Source organism: Colius striatus, chromosome 4 (genome assembly GCF_028858725.1).
Source record: "Colius striatus isolate bColStr4 chromosome 4, bColStr4.1.hap1, whole genome shotgun sequence".
Taxonomy (NCBI): Eukaryota; Metazoa; Chordata; class Aves; order Coliiformes; family Coliidae; genus Colius; species Colius striatus.
In genome coordinates, this window is record NC_084762.1 from 76004066 (window position 1) to 76026947 (window position 22882).

At 41.2% G+C, this 22882-nt stretch overlaps 1 protein-coding gene across 1 annotated transcript in view; it reads right to left on the reverse strand.

The window, feature by feature from the left end:
* NCALD (neurocalcin delta) overlaps positions 1-22882 on the reverse strand; it is a 59395-nt gene that overhangs the window by 14585 nt on the left and 21928 nt on the right. The window contains exon 2 of the mRNA XM_010198868.2: positions 2222-2618. Within this exon, the coding sequence (XP_010197170.1) occupies positions 2222-2599 (378 nt within the window). The 5' untranslated portion in view covers positions 2600-2618. The remainder of the gene's footprint in view (positions 1-2221; positions 2619-22882) is intronic.

The following is a 22882-nucleotide window of genomic DNA, read 5'->3' on the forward strand; positions in this document are numbered from 1 at the left end:
ATCTGCTTAGTTTCACATATTAGCTGAGCATGTTTCCAGAGACTACACAACAAATCCTGTTCCACCTGGAGGAGCTATGACTGACCAGTGCATCACAGGGAGATCACTACCAACATAAAAAACTGGGAAAACAGGGTGAGATCTGTAAGTACATTGTGTCATGGGAAGTTCCATCTCAGAAAGGGCAGCCTTCCTGAGTGTAAAACCACTCAAGGTCCACAGGGCAGAAGTGACTGTTGCTCAGGCTTATTAGGCTCTTTACTTCCATAATCGATTTTTGTATAGTCTCTTAAAATGTGAGGTGAGAGTAAATGAGAGAAAGCATTGCTCAGTTGAGTTACAGGTGTAATGTGGAAGGTGGGGAGAGGCAAACCTCCCAAGAAGTGCAGTGGGAGGGCTGAGGGCTGTACGCAATCCAAGTGTGGCTCTGAGTTGGATGTGCAAATTACTAAAACGTTGCCCTAGGCTGATCCCTAAGCTGCCGTTTCATTGGATGATGGATGGCATCACAGTCGTAAAGGACAATGCTACAATTTGGTACCAGCACAACTGTGAAGAGTATTTCAGCCTCTAATCATGCTGGAGAGTAGCCTTGGGGTAACTGGAAAAATCTGCTGGTTTTGCTGGTCCTTGCTCAGCTCACTACAGAGAATCCAGCCACTGACGTTTTCATTACATTTGACATGGATGTGTTTGTGGCATTGTTCTCAATGGCTGTAAATCTTCTCCTCTGGGGGAGGATTTGTGCTGCAGTTCAGCACAGAGGCCTTCCCTGCTACTCAGCAGCAGCAAGGGGTCCTGTGGTGCCCTGGGCAGCTCCCCCCTCCGAGGAGCAGTCCCTTGCTCAGATTTGGCTCCTTGTGTTTACTTTGTTTTTTCTTAGCTCTTTTGTGATTCTCTTTGTTTTCTCAGGAGGAGAAATACAGCTAGGAAAACAACAATTGACAGCTTGTTTATCCTACCCAGGAATGAGGAAGAGTTGTAAGGAACAGAGTATCCTCTAATGCAAACATTCCACAGGGCTTGTCATGGCACTGAGAGAGGGAGATCTCTGCATCTGAATGCAAATCTGCTCTTCAACTGAGAGGAGCACAAACCAGAATAAGCCATAGATGACACAGCAACTCTACCTTTGGAGCTGAGCTTTGTATCTGGTGTTGCTGAAGCAGTGCAAGTGCTGGTGTTAGCTACCATTTGGAGGATATGAGAAGAGCCCTTGCAGAAAGACAAGGGCACCATGGGTTAGGCTGACTGTACATACAGAAGAGCCCTGGTAGAAGGACAAGGGCACCATGGGTTAGGCTGACTCTGTAAATGCAGTTTGTCATCAGAGCCTGTAACTTGCCTGCATTCCTTTCCCTTGATTTCCAGCACAAATGTAAGTCTGAACAATATAGTGTATAGCTAGCCCTTCAGAATTTCCAGGGAAAGAAAGGATTTTGCTAACAGGCTGTTTTAAAAAGCAGCTCTGTACTATACAGATTCAAGCCACGTATATATACTATCTATCAAAAGTGTTTCAAAGCTTTCAGTGGAGTGATGTGCCTCAAGGGTAAAAACGTGTTTGAGGAAGCCACAGTGAGGTGGAACTCCTATTAACACCTCAAGTAAATGCATCCAAAGAAGCTGTGTATGAAATCGATGTCTACACAGATAAAGTTTATCTATACTGGCAACATAATGTGAAGACAGTTAGCATGAAACTAAGTATGCAGACCTCACTGGAATTAGGACGGCAGACAACTTTCAAAACACATGAGCTGGTTCTTTGTAACAGTATAATTTCAAAGTAGATTTGTTACCTACTGTGGAGGGAGCCTACATTCCTTAAAAGTACAGAACCCCGTGGATCTAGGATACCTACTTGGTCCAACTGTAATTAATTGTAATGAATTGACAGTGATTTCCCAGAGGACAGAACCACATTTATCAGTGGTTTAGCTGCTGTGCTCCAGCCCAAGGGGACTCCCAAGGGAGAACTTCCCACGCAGTATAATGCTCAGGAAAAACTTGCAAAGGATATATAATGCTGTGGTTTGAATAGTGAGGCCATCTTTGCCAAACAGAATAACATTTTATATTCAAGCAGTTATACAGAGAACCAACACCATAAAGCCCCAAACGCTGCCAGAGTTTTCCATTCAGTGTCTCATTGCAACATGGCTTTGCAACTTGCTGGGAAGGAGGGAAGGGCCACGGGGTGCCTCTGAGCAGCACATACCTGCACGATTTCCAGCATCTCTGACTTACTGATGTAGCCGTTCCCGTCGAGGTCGTACATGCTGAATGCCCACTTCAGCTTTTGCTCCAGTTTACCTCTCGACGTTACGCTCAAGGCTATGATGAATTCTCTGAAATCTATTGTTCCGTCTCCGTTGGCGTCAAAAGTGCGGAATACGTGCTCCGCAAACTTAGAAGCGTCCCCGTAAGGGAAAAAGTTCCCATATATTTTTTTGAACTCCTCCATAGATAAATGTCCACTTGGACAGTCTCTCAAGAAGCCTTTGTACCACTCCTGGATCTCATGTTCTGTAAAGTCTGTACTTTCTAGCAAATCTTGCATGACTTCGGGGCGTAGTTTGCTGTTTTGCTTTCCCATATTGGTTCCAAAATATTACCTGCAGAGGAAACCCAAACACATATGAATAATTCTTATTATTAATTGTGAATAATGATTGGCTGGGAAGTTTTAGAAGAACAGCATCCTGAATCCTGAGCTTTCTGATGGTAGCTCACTCTTGTGAATCTTTAGGCAAAATCTACTGCTACAAGTACACTCTGAAAAAAAATCAAACCTAATACATTGCATTGTCACAGTCTAGAGAATAGTAATTGCACTGAATTTATTGCCATCCTAGTTTGCCCTCAAAATCAGGAGGGGGTAAGCAATGGGTGTTGCAAGGTGTAGCTGACCTGTAGCTGTGTCTTGCAGTTACTACCTCCACCCCAGTCACCCAACTGTCTCAAGGACCTGACCTGAATGAGACCTTTTTTTTGTATCTCCACTGGAAACTAGGTTGCTACGAAGCGCTATGTTCTCTTGGTCTTGCTCCAAAATGGGATCAACTAGAATCTGCAGCGTACATTGAAACCAGGAGCTCCAAAGACCTTCTAGATACATCTTTGTAGACAGAATCAAGCTGAGCGCCCCAGAAGCTGCCTCTCTTGGTTTGGTATGAAATGATTATCATTTTAGTTCAAAATGCAGATAAAATCTGACAAGATTTTATCAGTGGTAGATTCCCCCACCCCAAACTATTACTGTTTTTAAATTCTCCTTGTAGACAGAAATTGGGTCTATTACCAAGTAATAGGAGTCTGGGTGGTCACAGCTTTATGGAAAAAAATCCTCTTTAAAAAAAGAAATGAGGAGGAAAAAAAAGTACCCAGACAACAAAACTGAAAATTCATTTAGCTTAAATTAACCATTAAGAAATATTGTTGGATACAACTTCTGTTAAATTTCCTTAATTATACTTTATTTAAGGCAAGTTGCTACATATCTCATTATACAGCAGATTTCCTAGTGATTGATGCCCTTTGGGTTTTAAGCTCTAAAGCCTGACTCCAAAAGGCAGCATCACTGGTTTCACTGGAAGTTCAGCACTACATCTGAATTGTGGAAAGCTACTCTCTATCGACAGCAACCTGCTTGAATGACAATCGCAACTAAAACTGGATAACTCAAGTAGGATTGCAAAATACTATATACAAGACTTCCACACTGTTATCAGAGTGGAGCCTCTGGGTCAAAGAGATGAATTTATGGATGACGTCTGGAGTGGCTAATAAGCATTCAGTAAAATGTCCTTTTTGGATGAAGGTAACACTTTTTCAAAATGAATAATACAGTATCATTACATGTCAGAAACAGCTAGTGAGAAATGTACCATTAATCTGAAGCTAATTTACTGTGTCTTCTATTTGGCACTGGAAAGAAGAAATTGAGGCTCCCCCAGGTCGATGCTAATTGTTTCCTGTGGTGAGAAGCCTCCCTTCTTCCCAGGGTAAATCTGAACTCTCCAAGGCAGCTAGAGGACTGGATCCTTATTCTCCTCTGTTCTTGGACCTGAATGACCAAAAAGCTTTATTTCTCAAGAGTAAAATGGTGGGATACATCCTAATCTGTCTGTGTCTCCACAGAAGCCATTGATGGATATCTGGTAACTAGATGCTTAGTCTAAACTCATTGCCCACACCGTTGATGGAGAATAGTCTTCCCAGTTCGTAGAGAGGAGGCTGAAAGGGAGGAGTTGTGCCCAGTGGGAGCTTCTGTTTCCTGACCATCACAGGGGCCTGGGTGACTACCTTGATCTAAATCATCTCTTTTCCTCCAAAGCATCTCCAAACACTTGGAAAGTGGCAGATTCTGTCTCAAAGGTAATTTTTTACTATTATCTTTGCTTCTTTCATCCTGATCAAACTTAATGTAAAATCTTTAAGTAGTCCAAGCTCTTAATACCCTGAAAATGGCAAAAATCCTCTCTGTTAGCTACCGAGGCAGATGAGGGTTGCATTGCCTTCAGTGGGTGTTGTACATGGTCCATAATAAACAACTTGGAAATGGGCTGAGTGAACAGATTACATTAGGGCAGCCAGATGGGTTTATGTCAGGCACAACATGAGCAGGGTTTGCCAAGAGGATGGAAAACCAACTGGACAAGTGAAGCGTCCAGACTTAGTTGAGAGCAGCATCAGCTCAATAAAAACCAATCCAGTAAAATCCCCAGAGTATGTAGCAGCTACCCACACCCACAGTCGGCAGCTTTTTCACTGCCCCAGGGGCTGCACACTTTTCAGACCTTTAGAGGAGAAAGGGAAGATCTCTGACTATTGTGCAAGCCAGTTGCAGTAGGAGTGAGCTGGCATTAGCCACACAATCCCTTGCTGCTCTGTAATATTCCAAACATTTGGAAATGCAAAACTCAGCTTGCACACTTCACTCCAGGGACTTTAGAAAAATAGTGTGATAACATGCAGGTAGTGGCCTTTAAGAGATAGTCAATAAGAACATATTTCAGTCTAAAAAAATGATGCCTTTACAGTGGCACATGACTGCAGGTGCAACATGTCTTCACCAAGTAACAATGCATTGCATTGGTAGGAGCAAAACGTCACACTCAGAAAAATCTATGTTCTCCAGGCAGAAAGGAAGAGCTAACAATACGTGACTTGTAGGCAAGGGTTGAAATTACTCTAGGTGGTCCTGCACTGGCAGGGTGGTTGGAATAGATGATCCCTCAAGGTCCCTTCCAACCCTTAAGATTCTGTGATTCTGTGAAACCTGCAGTCAATGCGTTCTCAGGCAATGTGGACAAAACTGGTAGGATTACTTGAGTCCACTTGTGATGAATATGTATTCTGTTCTCTGCCCTGCAGATTGTTCCTTAATAGGTGATGTTTTAGGAACTGTAACGATGGGACATATTGTGTTCATTCAATCAACATCAAATCACAATGCTTTCGCAGTCCAAGTACAGAAAATCCTTGAAGACACTTGAAGATCCTTATAATCACTTCATACGCTGCTGCCTGCCTCTTCAGGATAGATTAGATTATGGGCAGAGTACAGCAAGCTAAGAGAATGTCAGCTAACAATGACAGCAATAAATGGACAGAACAAAACAAAACTGGATCTGATTCTAGGCATTTTTTCACACTTTATCACCTATGTAGATCTTTTCATCTTCTAATAAATGGCTAAATGTTAAAAATACAGCAAGTAAACAACAAATGGCAGCCACAACGGCAAAGTAAAATACTGACAATACTGAGAAATGGAAGTTGTAGGTATACAAAACAGAGACCAATGAAGTGTTTAATGATTATGTTTAATTGTATTTCTACAATTTCTTCCTCTGATACAATGGTGTTAAACATGACATATATGAACAACGACCTGACATACAAAACACTAAGCTCTTAGTTCTGAAGGCTATATTGTTTGGCAAAAGAATGTGATGTGTGGCTTGAAGGGTTGATACTATTTCAGCCAACAGCTACAGAAGATCAGAAAGGGAAACATCACTGCTGTGCGATTGCTATGGAAAGAATCTCTGCTCACTGATTATTGTAGGAAATGTCATGGGCGCTGCTCTATAAAGTAAATACTTGGAGCTTGCTCTAATCAGATCTAGGCGCAGAGTTATTGCGAAGAGACTGAAGACAGAGCTGTCTGACAGACAACAGGTTGTGACAATTCAGCATCTAAGAGAAGGAGTAATTGAAGTAGCAACCGACACCACAGTGAGTGACTTTCCCTGCAGTGCAGTATATTATGTGCAGACAGGACATCGATGCTGTTACAGCCTTCTTCTCAAACTGGGAGAGCTGACTGGACAGAAAGGCAATGAACACTTACTCTACCCCATGTCTTGTCAGCAGACTGCTGCTGCTCATTTGCGGTTGCTACCTTGATCTGAAACCTCAGCGTAAGGCAAACATATTATCTGCTTAAGCAACAGCCTCACCTGAGCTGGGAAGCTACAGCAACCAAGAGCATGCAGCTAACACATTGCTGTGTGAAGGCAGTGCAAGCATCTAAACAGGCTTCCTTTACTTTTTCAGTTGAATGTTTGTTATAATAAGCAAGTTCTGGCAACACATTTCTAACAATGCTCTTGCTCTTCAAACTTGATGCCCATCGTATAAAAGTAACCCTACATATACCTTCTTTTTTCTTTAATCTAGCTCAGCCTGCCAAAGACAACAAGACACTTAAATTTAAGCTTAAATCTGAACGAAAGTCCACTGCTAAGAAAAAATATACAGAGAAAGAGGCACTTGCCTAGAGAATCGCTGCTCTAAAAACAGAAAACTTAGAATATTTGTTACCTCGTAGCTAACAGGGTACAAAGCACCGGAAATGTTGAAGAAACAGTATGAAGACAATTCCTGCCTGGTACATTTCCAGTGGGGAGAGCAAGGCAAATCATACCATAGGCTTGGCTACAGACACCAACTGTGTAAAACTGAAGGCAGTAAACTTTTCAGAAAGAAGCAATGAAATCTCCATTTTGTGATTTCAGTGCTATTCCCTATTATAAAATTAGAAAGCACTAGGTATCAAAACATGGGCTTTGGGGAACAGCCTTTCAGTGGCAGAGAGATGGCTCTGGACAATGCAGAAAGCCTTTTATGTAACCAGTCTGTACATTCCTAAAGCCACAGGATGCACACAGAGATAATTCCAAGGCATGGATGGAGGAAGTGGGGTAACACCCCACTAAAGTGTGAAGGACACTTCTCCAGCATAGCTAAGAGACAGGTGGGTGATGAACATAACAGTAACAACTTATTTGGCTAGTAATATTACTGTAATATTACAGAAAACAGGGATGAACCACCTCATTATTGTTTGTCTTCAGAAACTGCTTTCTTGATTTCTTGCACACATGGTCTGAACCGTTTCCAAGAAATAATCCACGGCAATACCGTCTTTAACATTTCTAACATATGAGTATTTGCCTGAGGCTAGTAATCATGGGATTTCAATCTCTGCCAAGCAACTGAAGAAGCTCCTGACAACTACTGGAAGGAACCAAAAGCTGCGTGGGACAACAGCATCGCTCTCAACCAGTGCTGCTGCCTGACAGTCATGAGAAAACAAGACTCCACTTCAAGTCAGCCCCCTCTGGCAATGCCTAATGACGTGTCTGCGGTATCAGTCCTTTCTGCAGACCCTGTGGTTGCTTCTCCACTCACCTCTGCACTCACCATCACTGCTGTTGTTTTTCCTCCAGAGGAGTTTTTGGTCATCACTGAAAACCTGGACATGTGACAAGTGGTCTCATATACACCATCTATCTCTGAAGCTGTCTACACATCTGGATACAGCAGGGATCACACTTTCTTCCATGTCCTACCCACCAGTAGTCATCTCCTGTCACTGCATACCAGCCTCCACAGCTTGGCATACAGGGCTTCTGCAAGCTAAATTCTCCTGCCACTCCTTCAGCTACTTCTCTGCCTGTAACTGCGCAGCTCTGCTCTGTCACAAACTCGAAGAAGGGATGCTACTCTGTCTTGACTGACCAAACCTCTGGCTGACCAAACCTTGCAGCATGGTATCTCTTCACCCTGAGATAAGAAGGGCTTGTCAGTGGGGGTGTAAAACATCTCAGAGCATAAGGACTTTGGCTGAAGATGTATCCTCAGGGCTTTCAGGACAAAATTTTGCCCTATTCTCAGCAGTTCACAGAGTTAGAGCTACTCTGCTCCTCCTTGTCCTCTGCCAGCTGCCGTCATTGCTTGGTAATGCTTCAGATACCAAGTACCAATTACAGCATATGGCAGTCTCTGCAAATTCTGCTGTAAGTTGTGATCCAACGTACAAATATTTCCAAATGCACCTCTGGTTCCTCTTTGTTCATGCCCTTGCAGAATGGAAGAAGGTATGTGCATTTACAAAAGTCAAGGCCTTGGTGAACATATTCTGGGACAAAAGCTGAGTTTTCTTCATAAGGTCAGTTATTCCTTCAGGCTGTGATAGTGCTAACTGCTGTATGAGCTATGTAATGAGATGTTTCAAAGCAGCAACTGTCTCAAATGACACATTCTCTTCCCATCTGTGAATGCTGCTTCCCTGTGGCTGGAACACCAACATTCCCATGGCGTGATCATGAAAGCAAACCCAAGAGTAAATGTGGGCAATTTGTCTGCTCTTGTAGCTCTCCGGTGAGCAAGGCAGAAATAAAAGTGTGCTCAGTGATCTCTGTCATGCCCCAGCACCAGGAAACTGTGGTTGTTCCCTGGGCCCCCGACGCGCAGGTCAGGCAGAATGCTCTTCTGTCACACTGCTCTCGTTTCGCCCTTCTGATGTTCACAACCTCAGAGCCACCTCCAGCCCTGCTCTCCGCTTTCCCCTCAGAAACTTCAGCACGAGTGCCGATCCCAGTTGTGGGACAGTGCTTTTGGTTACAGCAGCAGCAGCACTGCGAAGAATAACTTCTCGGGTTTTAGCTTTCCACTGTGAAGCGCAAGTGCTACCTGGTCAAGAGAATTTTTTCTTCCCAGCCCCACAGAAAACTACCAAGCAGGCTCTTGGAAGCAACTGCTTTCCCTATGGCCACTTTGAATGTACTTTCACCCTTTTGTGAAATGCTTGCCAAGAAAGGCTCTTATTTATTTAATTATTTTTAAAACAGCATCTTGCAACAAATTTTTGAAAGGAAACCTAACTTACTACAAATCACAGAGGGATTTAGCAAAAAAAACCACCCCAAATCTGCAGAATAAAATTTTGAGCCTTGCCACTTATCTGCTTATATTGGCAAACAGCAAAAAAGGGATAATATCCACAAACAAGGTTCATTAAAATGATCTGGCATACTTTTATCAATATTCACAAGGAACAGCAGCAACCAGATTTGCAGTGCAGTATAACAAGTACCCAAGACCTGAAACATATACTATGGATAAAAATTCTGGCTAAAACTATAGCTGACATTCAAGAAGACGAAGGAAGAATAATGGAGAAATGAAGAGGGGAAAAAACAGATGAAAAAGTGTGGATTGGGTCACCACTCAGTATTTATGCTTTATTTAGCATGGGACAGGGGTGCCATCCACTTACATATTGGTATTTCACGACCTGTTTGTCACAATGAATTTCACTCATTTTGTATTAGCTTCTTGGTCTGATCCTCAAGTTTTCACTGCTGCAAGTTACTGTTTTGTTTGGTTGTGTCTCTCCTTCTTTGCTCGTCCAGCCCTCTTACTGGTAAAACCTTTACAGCTCTGTGTTTCAGTTGAGGTGAACAGTCCAAGCAGGAACAGCTGCACAGAATTTGTGTTTCCAATTTGGGGGAACTTTTGGATATCAAACATCAAAAGCTCAGACTTTTATCCCTTCAGATTCAGTCTGGCAGAGAAATGCTACAGCTACTCCATGTTGTCACCTGTTTGCTGTAATTCCTTAGTGCATTTTAGCAATGCGAGCTGTCACCGTGGTGGTGGAGGAGAAGCAGCAGAAAGGCAGCGTCCTTGTCAACAAATGCTTCATCATCAGTGGGATTAACTAGATAACAGCCTAGTGCTTATCACATTACCCTCAGCAATGCCAACGGTCTCAGCTAGAATTGTTTTGAGACCAGCAAGTGGTGTTTCATCTTTGAGTAGTGAAAACGATGATGCCCTCACACCCCTCACCTCTGCATCAGCCTCAGCATCATTTGGACTTCCTGAAAAAGTCTGTGTTTCCAAAGCATTTCCTCTGAGTGTGTGGTATGTGAAGAATGACTAGGCATCAGTATTTCTACTATTGGGAGTTGGGGGAAAAGACTGGGCTATGAGGATTTGCACAGTGTGGCACACTGTGCAGTGACACCTCTTGCAATCACAGTTAGTCACTCTTTCCATCTTAAAGCCTCACATTTAGGACCCAGAGCTCATCTGTGAAACTGATCCTAACTGAAACCTAGTGTACATCTATCCATCTAAGAGAAGTATCTCCATATTTGCTGATGTAACAGACTCTGTTTTCTCCACCTCCACCAGTTAGATTTTGATTGTGTGCAGGCGTTAACCAGGTCTGTTTGTAACCTGGTAATCAGCCAGTTGCTGCTGCATGGAGAGCCTGGTTGTCACACAGGGAGGTGGAGCTCACCCACCTTAGCACAAAAACTCTGTCATTTCAGACAGAGTGCATCTAAGCATCTTTAGGAAGGTTTTCTGATCGATGAAGGTATAACCTCCGCCCTCATGCAGGGGTAGCCAGGCAGTGAAGACAGCCAGAAAAGAGATCACTGGAGCTATGTATAAAGCAGTCAGTGTTCCCAAATCCCTTCAAGTGGCCTTCCAAGGCATCAGTGGGTGTAAATGGGAGCCCTGTGATCTCTTGTACACATGGTGGGGTGTCTGGCCCTCCAGCCTTTCTCAGTGCCCTGGACTTGGTCTTGAGTGCTTCAGGAAGTGATGCAGAGGGCTGGCACCCTATGAGCAGTGTAAAAAATGATGCAGAACGTGTTGGTCAGTCATTCCCCAGGGACAAACAGCAAAGGCTTCACCCAACCAGAACAGCTTGAAAATAACATGTTCCTTGCCTAATCAGAAATAAGGAAATAAAAAGGAAAACATGCTAGACAAAAGTGGAAAAGTTCACACAGATCTGGTTAAGCCCTCTTCTCAGACTCCCAAAGGGTCTCACTATTTCACCTAATTTCTTCCTCATTCTGTGAGAGCTCACAACAATAAAAATCACGGCAATATTCACGTGCTTTTTTGTGTCATAATAATTCATTTGTGAAGAGTTGAGGATCAACAGTTTACTATAAGCTTTGTAAGAAAATGCCGATTTGTTCATTAATCCTAGATAGAATCATCTAAGGTCATTAAAATAACCATCTCTTTGTCTTGGCAGACTTCAAACAACTCTTTTGAGAATTACATATACATACATAAGTTTATATGTTTGATTTCTTCAAACTCTATGGAAATAGTATTTTTGTAAAAGTATGTTTGCCTTTGCCTGATTTTATATGACACAGGGCAAGAGACACTTTGCTAACAGAGGACACTAGGACATTCACCCTCTGGAGGCTGCTTTTCCAGATCTTGCTGCATTCAACTGCTTCACTAAGCAGATGACATGTGCAGTAGTTATAAACATGGGTGTTAAGCTGACAGCAGGTGAGCTGGCAAAATCCCTCAGCCTGCTCCAGCTGGAGGTGAGTTTATCTAGCGACATCCTTTCAAAAGGAGACTGTATATCAAGATCCAAATGATGGACATTTTTGGCAGTTACTGTGTCTCCTATTATGAAAGCAACTCGTGAGCCTGAAGTGTCTTTGCTTAACAACTTCTTTCTGGACTATATTTCCTGAAGTGCTCAAGGTCATATTTTTTAAGTGCTCAGCACCCACACTTGTACTCAGCCTTCTGAAAAGAAATGTACCTTCCATTTGGGTACATGTGTAATAGGCAACTTCTCAGAAACCATCTGTACACAGTAAACAGAGACCTCCCAGGAAATAACAACACTTATTTTGGTACCTAACAAGGGCCTGAGTGCTATAGAAAAGCCAGCCTTCCTTCACGCCTGCGTCACTGCAATTTGTCTTTATCCTGATACTCACATCTACAGCCACGTCAAACTTGGTTTATTCTCCTTTCTTCTGAAGTGCTTCTTTCCTTTGTGTAAGACACTCACAGGTAGTAACACAATCCTCCCCAATGCACCCAAGTGCACCAGTCATGGAACTCATCTAGCAGCAACTTTATCGGGTTTCTAATCTGTCCTACATCTTGTTCAGTCCTTTTATGTAACCATATATGCAATACCTTGGTGAAGGGTAGTGGAAACTAAAACAGAAAGCTACTGTTGCACAAAGTAACACGAGAAGCTGATGTGAATTCATGATCTCTCTCTCTTTTTTTTTTTTCATCTTTGTAAATAAATAGCATGTGACTCCCAAAGAGTGACATTTGTGCTTACTCTACCCTTAAAAAAATTGTTAACAGATGGTCTCTTATCCCACAGCAGAGACTTGGTGTTGACAGATAAAATGAAAGCATGATATTGGAAAAAACAGAGCCATTAACTGGCAAACTAGCTATTTTTAAAGATGTTCTCATGGTGGGAAAGAGAGTGATGGTGGAGGTTCCTACCTGGAGAGGAACTGTGAGTTTTTGTTCCATATTGAAGAAATTTAATGAAACTTTTTTCCAGGAAAGTAGGCTAGAGGAGAGTGGGAGGTTCTGGCAGCCAGGACCAGAATTTTGCTAAGGAGATGGAAACAAGATGCACTAAGATAATGTCAGAGTTTACAAGTTCATAAATACGAAGGTCCATGCCAGGGATGATCTGTGCAGCACCAAGCACCGTGAAATGTGGTTGAACACAAGGGACTCAATGCAGGTGCTATGGATGACTCAAGGAGCGTTGTGGGAAGTTCAGAAATTTTTAAAAGCAGTTTTCAAAGAAGTTTCTAAACTGCAGATAAAGTTTGTGCATGTCTCATTTTCCAGAATTTTTCAGAATCCTTGAACTTGGAAGAACAGCACTGGGTGAAGGTTCTTCCAGTAGAATCATTTCCATCAGGTAATGCAGCTTAGCTGAAAGCACAATGTTTTGTCGAAATGTGTCACGTTCAGGAAAACAAGTTCTAGGAGAATAGCAAAATTAATCATTTCAACTTCATCTTTTCCTTTTAACAAAGCAAAAACTTTCAGTGTGACTTCATCTCTTTACAAATTTTGTTTTGACATTTATATTAGATGTTAATTTTAGCATTACAGTGGTTTTGGCATTTTTGAGAAAACAATTAATTGCCAATGAAGTGAAACAACTTGGTGTTTCCAGATAATTTTTAACTTCCATCCCACCAGGAAATTCTGATGTTTTGTTCCAATTTGCAGTGAAAATAAATATAAATGTCAAAATTTCCTTTGGAATGGGAATTTCAGATTCTAACCAGCTCTAATCAACAACAAAGCCATCTGCTTTGTATTAATGACTTAGGGCAGTATGTAGTGCTGTAGAACAGGGTGATATTCTACTATTCAGCATTGCTCATGGAAGTCAATGACATATGGCAAGATTCTAGCTCCTAGTCGTCTAGGGAGGTTTGAGGCTAGCCACTTGCATTTTATTCTTCATGCTGCCTTGCCAAATTCACAGAATTCATCATTCAGACCTAAGATTTTCCTGGGAACATATGAGAAAACATCCTCCCAGTGACATATGGCACAGCCTACAGCCCTGACATCTGAAGGGAACTCACAATTTCCAAATTGCAGTGCAGTAAGCTACTTTCATTTTACAAAAGATTTTGAATTGATAATTTAAATATTTGTTCCACGATAAACACCTATTTTAGACCATGAACAGGAAGATAAATGTATTTGTTTTCAAAAGGTAACTTCATCCAGATGAGTCATAATCTGAATTCCATTTGAGATGTCACATTGACACAAAGGACTTTAGCACCAACAAAATAAAATAACATTTTCATTCTGGTTTAAGACAATGTCTTTGGTATTTTTCCTAAAAGCTCTTCTCTGTCTTCACAGATACATGCTTCATGCTGCAGATAAGGTACAGGAAAACCACATAATTGCCTGGTAATCTAGTCTGCTCGTTCAGCTCAGTCATGGACTCCAGTTCAGACACTTTGCTGTGACCCCTAAAAAGTTTCCTGTCAACAAAAAAGTAGCTACCTTTGGTGACAGTGCTATCTCCCCTTTTTCCTAAAAAGCTCATGATTACTCAAGCCACCTCAGACCATCTGCTTCTCCCCATTCTATGTGGGCAATTGACCTGGGAAAGCTTGATCTTGGGGTATACAACAAGCATTTAATGTGGAGATGCTGCTTTCTGTTCCATCGCAGCACCACACGTGTACTAACCTGATGGGAAAGTTAGCTTGGATGTGATCTATAAGGTTACTGGAAGAAGATTTTTACTTGTATTCATTCTGGAAGTCAGAATGACATCCAGTCCTGACAGCCTGCTGTGAAAAACACAGACTCGTGTCTTACCCAACTGCTATTTCATGCATAACACAGCGTGCTGCCTGATTTTAGAAATTACTCAACAGGAATGAATTTGGGAGTTTGAACGGCATGGTAAAGGTCGGTAAGAAAACTCCCTTAAGAGGCACAGAAAAACATTTTACAGCTTAAGTGCAAAAATAATTTTCTGTGTGTCTCTCTCCATCCCTCACACATAAACAAATTGCTTGCACAATCTTTATGCTCTTACTCTCATTTTCAATAAGGAAAACCCTAGCAGTTCTCAATACCAAGCATAGGTAGTAGTCACTCAGATAAACAATACTGTTTCACAATGTAACTCTTTTAACGACATTTATCCCATAGTCATAATACAGGCTGTACTAAAGAAAATAAGTTGCTTGCAAGAAGACCACAAAAATTATTTACATGTTCACAGCATTAAATACACTGCAGTCAGAAACACTAAATAAAAACTAGGACTAGACTGAAAAATATGAGTTATTGGTTTGAAAACCGTTCTGACATCACTGGAAATTTTCTGTAAATTCAGCCAAGATGAACTCCTCCATGAATCAATGGGTTAACAGTATTTCTGCCTTCACTATTACCATCCTCTGAGGAAGTAAACAAAGTTCATCAGATAACACTTTACAGACAAACAAACAATTTTCTTCTGATGTGAACAAACAATTTCTATCACTGTTGTGGAATAGTAGAAGTGGCAGAACCAACAAGCTTCTTTTCAAAGTTTAACTTTCAGAAAACCAGATTTTATCCAACATGGAATAAAATGTCACTTTTTATCACTTCCTAGTGACTGTAAATAAATAGAAATGCAGATCCCATTATATTTTTAGGCCAGTTTACTTTTGCCTCTTTGCTGTTCTCAAGATATCACCTTCTCTGAGATTACTTGTATGTGACTTTTGGTGCCTCTACCCAATAATTGTGTTATTACATAAAACTTTGTTACTTCTTTGACATTTTATTTCTCCTTTTCCCTTAGCTCTTACTTTTCACTATTTCTTAGCTCCCTAGAACAAACACCGTCTTTCTTACTTTTTCTGCAATCTTTGAAAAAGTCCATGTCATATAATTTCTCTTATTTTTTTCTCTTTTTCCTCTCTGTTTCTATTCCTACTATTGGCATCTCCAACTATTGGCACTTCCCACACTATACACTATGTCGAAAAACTATCCCGACAATGAAATATATCACGACAGAAGCAGCAGCATTTGGAAACCTTGTAAGGAGACAATCTATACAGGCTAACCTCTGTATCTCTTTCTCAAATTATCCAAAAGAAATAGGTAGGGAAGACTTATCCTGTAGCTAATTGCTAGTAAATTATTACCATTTCATCCACCATACTTCTTAGTGTTTTTGTCTTAATGGTAAAGTACCAGAGCTGCTGTTATCAAGAGCAATTTCTGAACTCTGAACAGAATCATCACCAATGCTCAATTAGAAAATCAGATTTTTTCCTGGGAAATAATACTTTTCAGCCACAAAAGGAGTATAGACATATGCAAGTGTGTGAGATGCTGTCTCTAATGAGAATTTGTTGCCTGTGGCTAATGGAATATTCACCATTTACATGACGGCAAACACTTCAGACCCATTCTCTGACGTATGCTGTTATGTAATCATAGTCTCACCAGTAATGATCTCTGTCTCTGGCATTATTTGTTCCAGCTTCTTTTCTTGCTCTATATGCCCTGTATGCCCCGTTCTTTCTACAGTAACTCTAATTCTTTGCATTTTCAGTATCAAGCCTTATAAAAATAAAGGCTTTGTACTCGAAATGTCTCCCTGTCACTGCTTGCTACATACAGCTTTTAAGATGTGCATAAAACATCTTAAACTGACAATTCTTGCTTCCACCATCATCTTCCCCAATAACTTCTGCCTCAACCCACTCCCTGGACACTCTGTACTTCCTCTCACTTCATGCATCAGATACTTCCTAATTCTCTGCTACTGATATGAAAACCATCTAACAGTGATTTTTAACAAAGTAGTCAGAGAAACTCCACTGCCTAGAAATGTGATGAACACTGAAGTATCAGTCCACTATTTGTAAAGTGCCATATAAAGTCAGCATACAAATCACTTATCCAGTAATAAAAAAGCACATCTTGTTCCACCAAACGTGTCTCATGTTAATGTTCTAATGAATTCACTGGAAAGTCATTTGTATCAGTTAGCAACACAGAGATCCTCCTGTGAATTGCCAAAGGGATCCTTCAAGAAAGATTAAGAAATTTATAACTCTGCAAACATATATAAAAAACTTATGATTTCCTGCTTGCTTTTTCCTTATTAAAAGAACGATGTTCCCCAGGAGACTTACTGTCTTTTAATGAATGTTCTAGGAAGGAGAGCTATGCATGAAGAAACAGCATATATATCATTACAAGGTGTTCTAAAATCTATCACTTGGTTAAATTAAAATAAGGATGTTTTGACATTAGTCTCCACAGGATGATAAAACAGTCACTTATCAACAGCTTACCACCCAGTACTTGGTGAGATTGATTTGATCTCTGTCTAAATGAAGGACGTAGCTATCATCATATCATGAATACAGTTCAAACCCACACATCATTAACTCGTGATCAGATGGGAACTGATTTCAGTGATCTCATTCTGATTTGTGAAACCTCCTATCACCATATCTTGTCATTCTTCTGATTTTGAAAAGGCTGGCAGTAAAGTTGGCTTTGGAGTCGGTTTTCAGGCACTCAAATATAATTAAGAAAAGAAAAAAAGAGCTCCCCCCATCAAATAACTTTGGGAGAAAGCCAGAATTTTCTTGGAAGTTTCCTTGATGAAGGAGTAGGAGTGAGATAGAGCAATATCCTTGATTTTGGCAGCAAACCTTTCTTCTGGCAACTTCATTAAAAAGCCATTCCACTTTATGAGTTATCAGCAAAGAGCTGGCATTTCTGAGCGTGACTGATGGTCCTCCCTGTGCTGACAGAATTAGAAACATCAATAATTCTTATACTAATTGCTCAGAAAATTTCCAAGAGGCAAACATTTCCTTATTTTTAGACCCTTGTTTTCTGTGGTAGTCAAAGCAGTAGAGGCCAAAGTTCAACTACATGTACTTCACTTAAATGATGGGATCCCTGTACTCCGAGTTTTATATGTGCACAGAAACAAGTGTGCATCTGTGCTACGTGGGCAGAGGCATCTTACAATGAGCCCCCAACTTCTAGTCCCTGAATAAATCTCAATTGATCTCAGAGAGACCTGGAAGCAGTCTTCTTGCCCACACATCTATATATAATTTTAAAGGAGTCTGGGATGTGAATATACTAGAGCCTGTAACAGGGACTACTGAGTATGAGGAACATGAGTGCATGGAGGACAATCCACACCCCATAGTTTAGTTTTGCATGGAGCTAGTGAGTAGTAAAAAACCTGTATTAGCCAAGAAGTGAGTGTCCACACTGGCAGCAACATGGTCTACTGGAGTTCTGGCACAACAGCTGTAGCCACCGCAAGCACAAAGTTCAAAGCTGGGGAGCAGCTGTTGTGAAATAATGCAAGCCCCATCATTTAGATTATCCCTGCTGCTTATGTGGGGGGGGGAAGAAAAAAATGGTATTTCTGAACTAGTTTTGTGTACTATTCTCCACCCAGTGCTGAGATATGCATCTGGAAATCCAATCATGAGTTTGTTTTCAGACTGGAGTTCTATATTAGCACTCCTGAAAGGCCTCACATGCTGTCCCTTAGCGGGGACCAGCAGGTAGTCCTCAATAGCACAAAACTTGTGCCTCCTTACCCCTACTTGCACATGACAGTGACTAGGATAAGTACTGCAGAACTGCAGAAGAATGGTTAAAATCTACTGCTAAGAAGCTGTATTTGTGAAGAAAGCTCTTTACAAATATTTTTCTTGGCCACCTAATGAGGTAAAAATAAATGGACTCTCACAGTCACAGGTGCCTTAGTGGGTCAGAAAAAGCAGTGAGCCCCAAGCTAAACACAGGAGAAAAACAGGTTGTCTGTACATTAATCACTGTTAATTCACTACAAACATGACAGAAAAGGGTAATTAGCAGGTTTGGAACAGAGAGGGATATTACTGGAGGAGGAGGTGGTCATTAACCTTCATAGTGACAACAGGTTTTTAACACCTGAAAAGCAGCAGATTAGCAAAAGTGTGGTGAGAAGTGTATTGCAGTGGGCCATAAACTGTGCCAAAGCTGTGACCCTGTTCTGTGTTAGACACATGAAGCTAATAGTGGAGATTTTATATAAGCCTTCTCTTCAGGACCAGGACCTTGAGGACAGTATTAGAGTGGCCATTTTCCAAAAGAACATTTTCCTGATCGCGATTATACGTGTCTGTACTTTCAGTTGTTCCTGTGAACCCATTCTGACTTGCACATCTTATGCAGTCTCATCTTCTTCATTTTAAAGGAGGCAGATGATGCATTAGAAGATCTGAATCATAGCTGGTGAAGAAGATCTGTATCATATCTGGTTACAAACATGCCTGGAACCCCCTGATTTTAAAGATCTCGGGGGGGGCTTAGGCAAGGCCTGATTTACCTGATGCTTCTTGGTTCTTGGGACAATTGACTTCTGCTGATGAATTGAGTAAATTTAGAGGCTACTTGAAACCAAGTGGGAGACCTCAGGAAAAAACTTATTTCCAGCCCATTCTTTAATGATTTCTCCATGTAGATTCTACCTTACACTCTTGAACCATCATGGTAACAACACATGTTTCACACTATATGGACAGGTATATCCATGCACAAACGTATTTACCTGTATGATTCTTGACTGATGACAATATAGTATACAGCATGAAGAAATGGAGAAGGCAACTCCTGAATGCTGTAACAGGTCTAAACACAGACACCTCACAGCCAAGCAGATGCTCAGTTTTGCTGGCGTGTTATCAGCTAAGCAGTTCAAGTTTTTCACTGATGCATGGGCATTTTTTTCCTTCTGTCCCAAGGCTGAAGTCAGAACAAGACGGTCTAGGACAAACACTTAGCAACAAGTCGAGGACGTACCTCCAAATGCCTTCTGCACCTGGCAGCACATGAGGCCTTAACATTGAACACAGCACATGCTGTCCAGCTTCCCTCAGAATCACGAGCATGAACATTCTGGTACTTTACATGTGTCACATAGAATCTAATTTTACTCTTTATTAAAGAAATACCAGTCCTTTTAAGCATAGCTTTAAAGTGGGCCCAAAGCAAACAAGGATGCTCATGACAGATTAGGTAGCTCAGATTTATCATTACATTATTTGTTCTTCAGAATACTCATGAGATGCTCAAAGCTGTCTGCATGTAGTAGCTGGACTAGGGAAATGATGAAAGCAGCTACATTTTGTAGAACAAAAAAATCCTACATATGATGGAGATTTGATTCAATCCTCTTACTTCTGAGTCATTCTGTATATATCTTCTGAATTACCAACATACTAATGGTCACAGAGGTAAAAGAACAGCTTGTTTAAATTTGTATAGTCTTCCTGTATTACATATACACACATTACACACAAAGCACAGACTGTTTTTTCCAATACTGTTGCCAGATCTAACACCCAAATTGAAGCAAATAATTGATGCAAAGAGGGACAAAAATATCATCACTGAAATCAACAATATGTTGTTTCCTAAAAAACGTTAACACATGAACTTTGAAAGCAGTCTCAAACAAAAAAGCATTGTCCTGTTCTTTTTTTTTTCCTCTCCTGCAGCATTCTGTCTCAGCAGATTATGACCCTTGTCTCCATTGAAGAGCCACTTGGGAAATGACATTTTTTGTCTGGGAGTCCTGCAGCTCTTATATATTCCAAACCCATTCATTTACAAGGCTGGCTGATAACAAAAGTGTATTTAATTAAAATTTGACTGAAAATAGCTGTAATATCTCACTCACAGAGGAGACTGGCTCCTTGGTGAGATGATATTCTAGAAACCCACTAAATGTGCATGGAAAGCTGCATTGTAACCTGCAGGGAACAAGGATGTCTGGGTGCATTTTGTTGTTTTTGAGAATGATGCACAGATTGGGTTGTTCAAAATAGGAAGGTGTCCATATGTTTCCTGAGATATTCACAGATCTATACTCAAGTAAATGGGCAAAGTTGCACTTGGTGAGAAGGTAATGTTTGTAAGTCCCCTTGTACGCTCACACATAGAAACACCAATTTGCAAGTAAAGACTCTACATTTGAAGAAGAACTGAATAAAAGACTCAGGGTGCACAGCTCATGAATTATAGTAAATTCCCTCTTCTCTAAAGTGATCTTTCTCTTTCACAGAGATTTTACTCCTGAATTTCTGCAATTAGTTTCCAAAAATGAAGCATAAAGGCAAGGCACATCTCATTGTGCTAACATATATGCTCTAACTATTTCAAAATATGTGCAAAGTAGAAGAGAGATGAAAGCATAGATCACCCAAATTTCAACTTTTCCAACTATATAACTTTGAAAATTCAACTTTATCTTTTACAGGTAATATATGTATGCGCATGAATGAACTATGTATATATACAATACACATGTGTGTGTTCATATATGTGTATTTATATATGATTGGCTTCAATAACATTAGAAAGATGGACACACTTTAAAGAGAAGAAAACAAGAAACCCACTGATGAGGTTATCAGACAGGTCAGTACAAATCAGAGCAGTGAACAGGCTGTAGCGACGGTATGCCAGATTCAACTGTAAGAGAAGAGAACCTGAGGGTCCTTCAGATCTGCTGGAGAGGATAGATCTGAGGTGAGCCATCAGAGCTGCTTTGCACAGAACTGACTGCACCTTCGCCTGACCTTGGCACTGCAGGTCTGTCGAGCTGCTGTAGTGAGAGATGTGATCAGACATGCACGGACTGCAAAGCAGATGTTGGAATCTGGGCATTTATTTTTCTCTTGTGACTTCAAACTGAAAATACGCCTTAAGGAAGGGATTGCCTAAAAATCTGCTGCCTACTGAATGGACTCTCCCCTGCTTCCTCTCCTGTCCCTGAGAGATGCTTCTGCTCTATGTAGGTAACATTATTTCTATCTTACACCGACTCATCCAGGGTAGGTAGCATGATATTAAGCTTTTGCCAAGTTATTTAGGATAAGTCCAGAGCACTACACTACTGCTGTAGAAAGAATTACAGAATCACAGGATGATAGGGGTTGGAAGGACCCTCTAAAGATGACTAGTCCATCTTAATCATAGCAATGTGTCCAGGCAGGGTTTGAAAACCGCCAGAGAAGACTCCACAGCCTCCCTGGGCAGCCTGTGCCAAGGCTCCCTCATCCCCACAAGAAAGAAGTTTCTCCTCTTGTTCAAGTGGAACTCTCTGTGGTCCAACTTGTGATCATTACCTCATGTCTTGAATGAGTTCCTAGAGTCCAAAGCTGAAGCCCTTTATCAGCTGAACTCACTGATACCAGGGAAATGACACTACCTCCAAGAAACAGGTGAATGGGAAAAAAGTGTAGGAAAATGAGTCGTGGATAGTGCACTATAGGCACAAAATAATGACAGGGGACACATTTAATTACATAGACTGCACAGACAAAAGCAGCTTTTACAGCAACAAAATGGATTGCAGCTTAGTAAAAGAACTGCATAGCCAAAGATAAAGGCAAAACAGTCAGCAAACCTTTGCATGGTCAAAGAAGAAGGGAGTGCTGGGCAGCCAGCCTGCTCCCTGCCATGGTTGAGGGACATGTCCATGGTCAGTCAACAATCTCCTGCATTCCCAGAGGCAGCTGTGCACTCAGGATGCTGCAAGCACTACTGAGTAGAAGGAACTGTGGGAAGTTGTTATATGTTAACCACATCTCTCATTGTGGTGGGACTTTCTGCAGCCAATGACCCTGATCTAAACTCCCCTTTTTGTCATCTTTGTTTCCATTTGGGGTTTCAGTTAAAATGCCTCCATAGCCTGCATGTTGCCTTTCAGGGAATGACAGCACTGTCCTTTGCAAAATCTTTAAATCAGTGTTCATCAGCATAATTGCTACTGAGATTAAGGTCAACTTAGTCTATGAACAGCTTCAAGTTAGTAGCAGTACTAATTAGAGCAAACACCAGGAGGAGACAGCAAAACAACAAAATCTCACAGCTCATCAAAAAGGTGACACCTAGCAGCTCCAAGTCAAGAAAACACTAAAGGAGTTAAAAAACATCAGACTAGAACAACTGTCTTTAGAAGAGAAGGAGAGAGCAGCCCGAATATGCAGAGCTGAATTCACTTCTCATGAACTACTCCTCTAGGGCATTCACATCCTCAACACTCCCTCCATCAAGGAAGTCTTTGGTGCTCAGGTGCAGAGCAAGAAGACACAGATCCAAATAAGTTTAGACATTGAAAGTAAGAGTGAGATGGGAAGTAGGGTCCCTCCGTCCAAATGTCTTTTTAAATGGCCAAAAG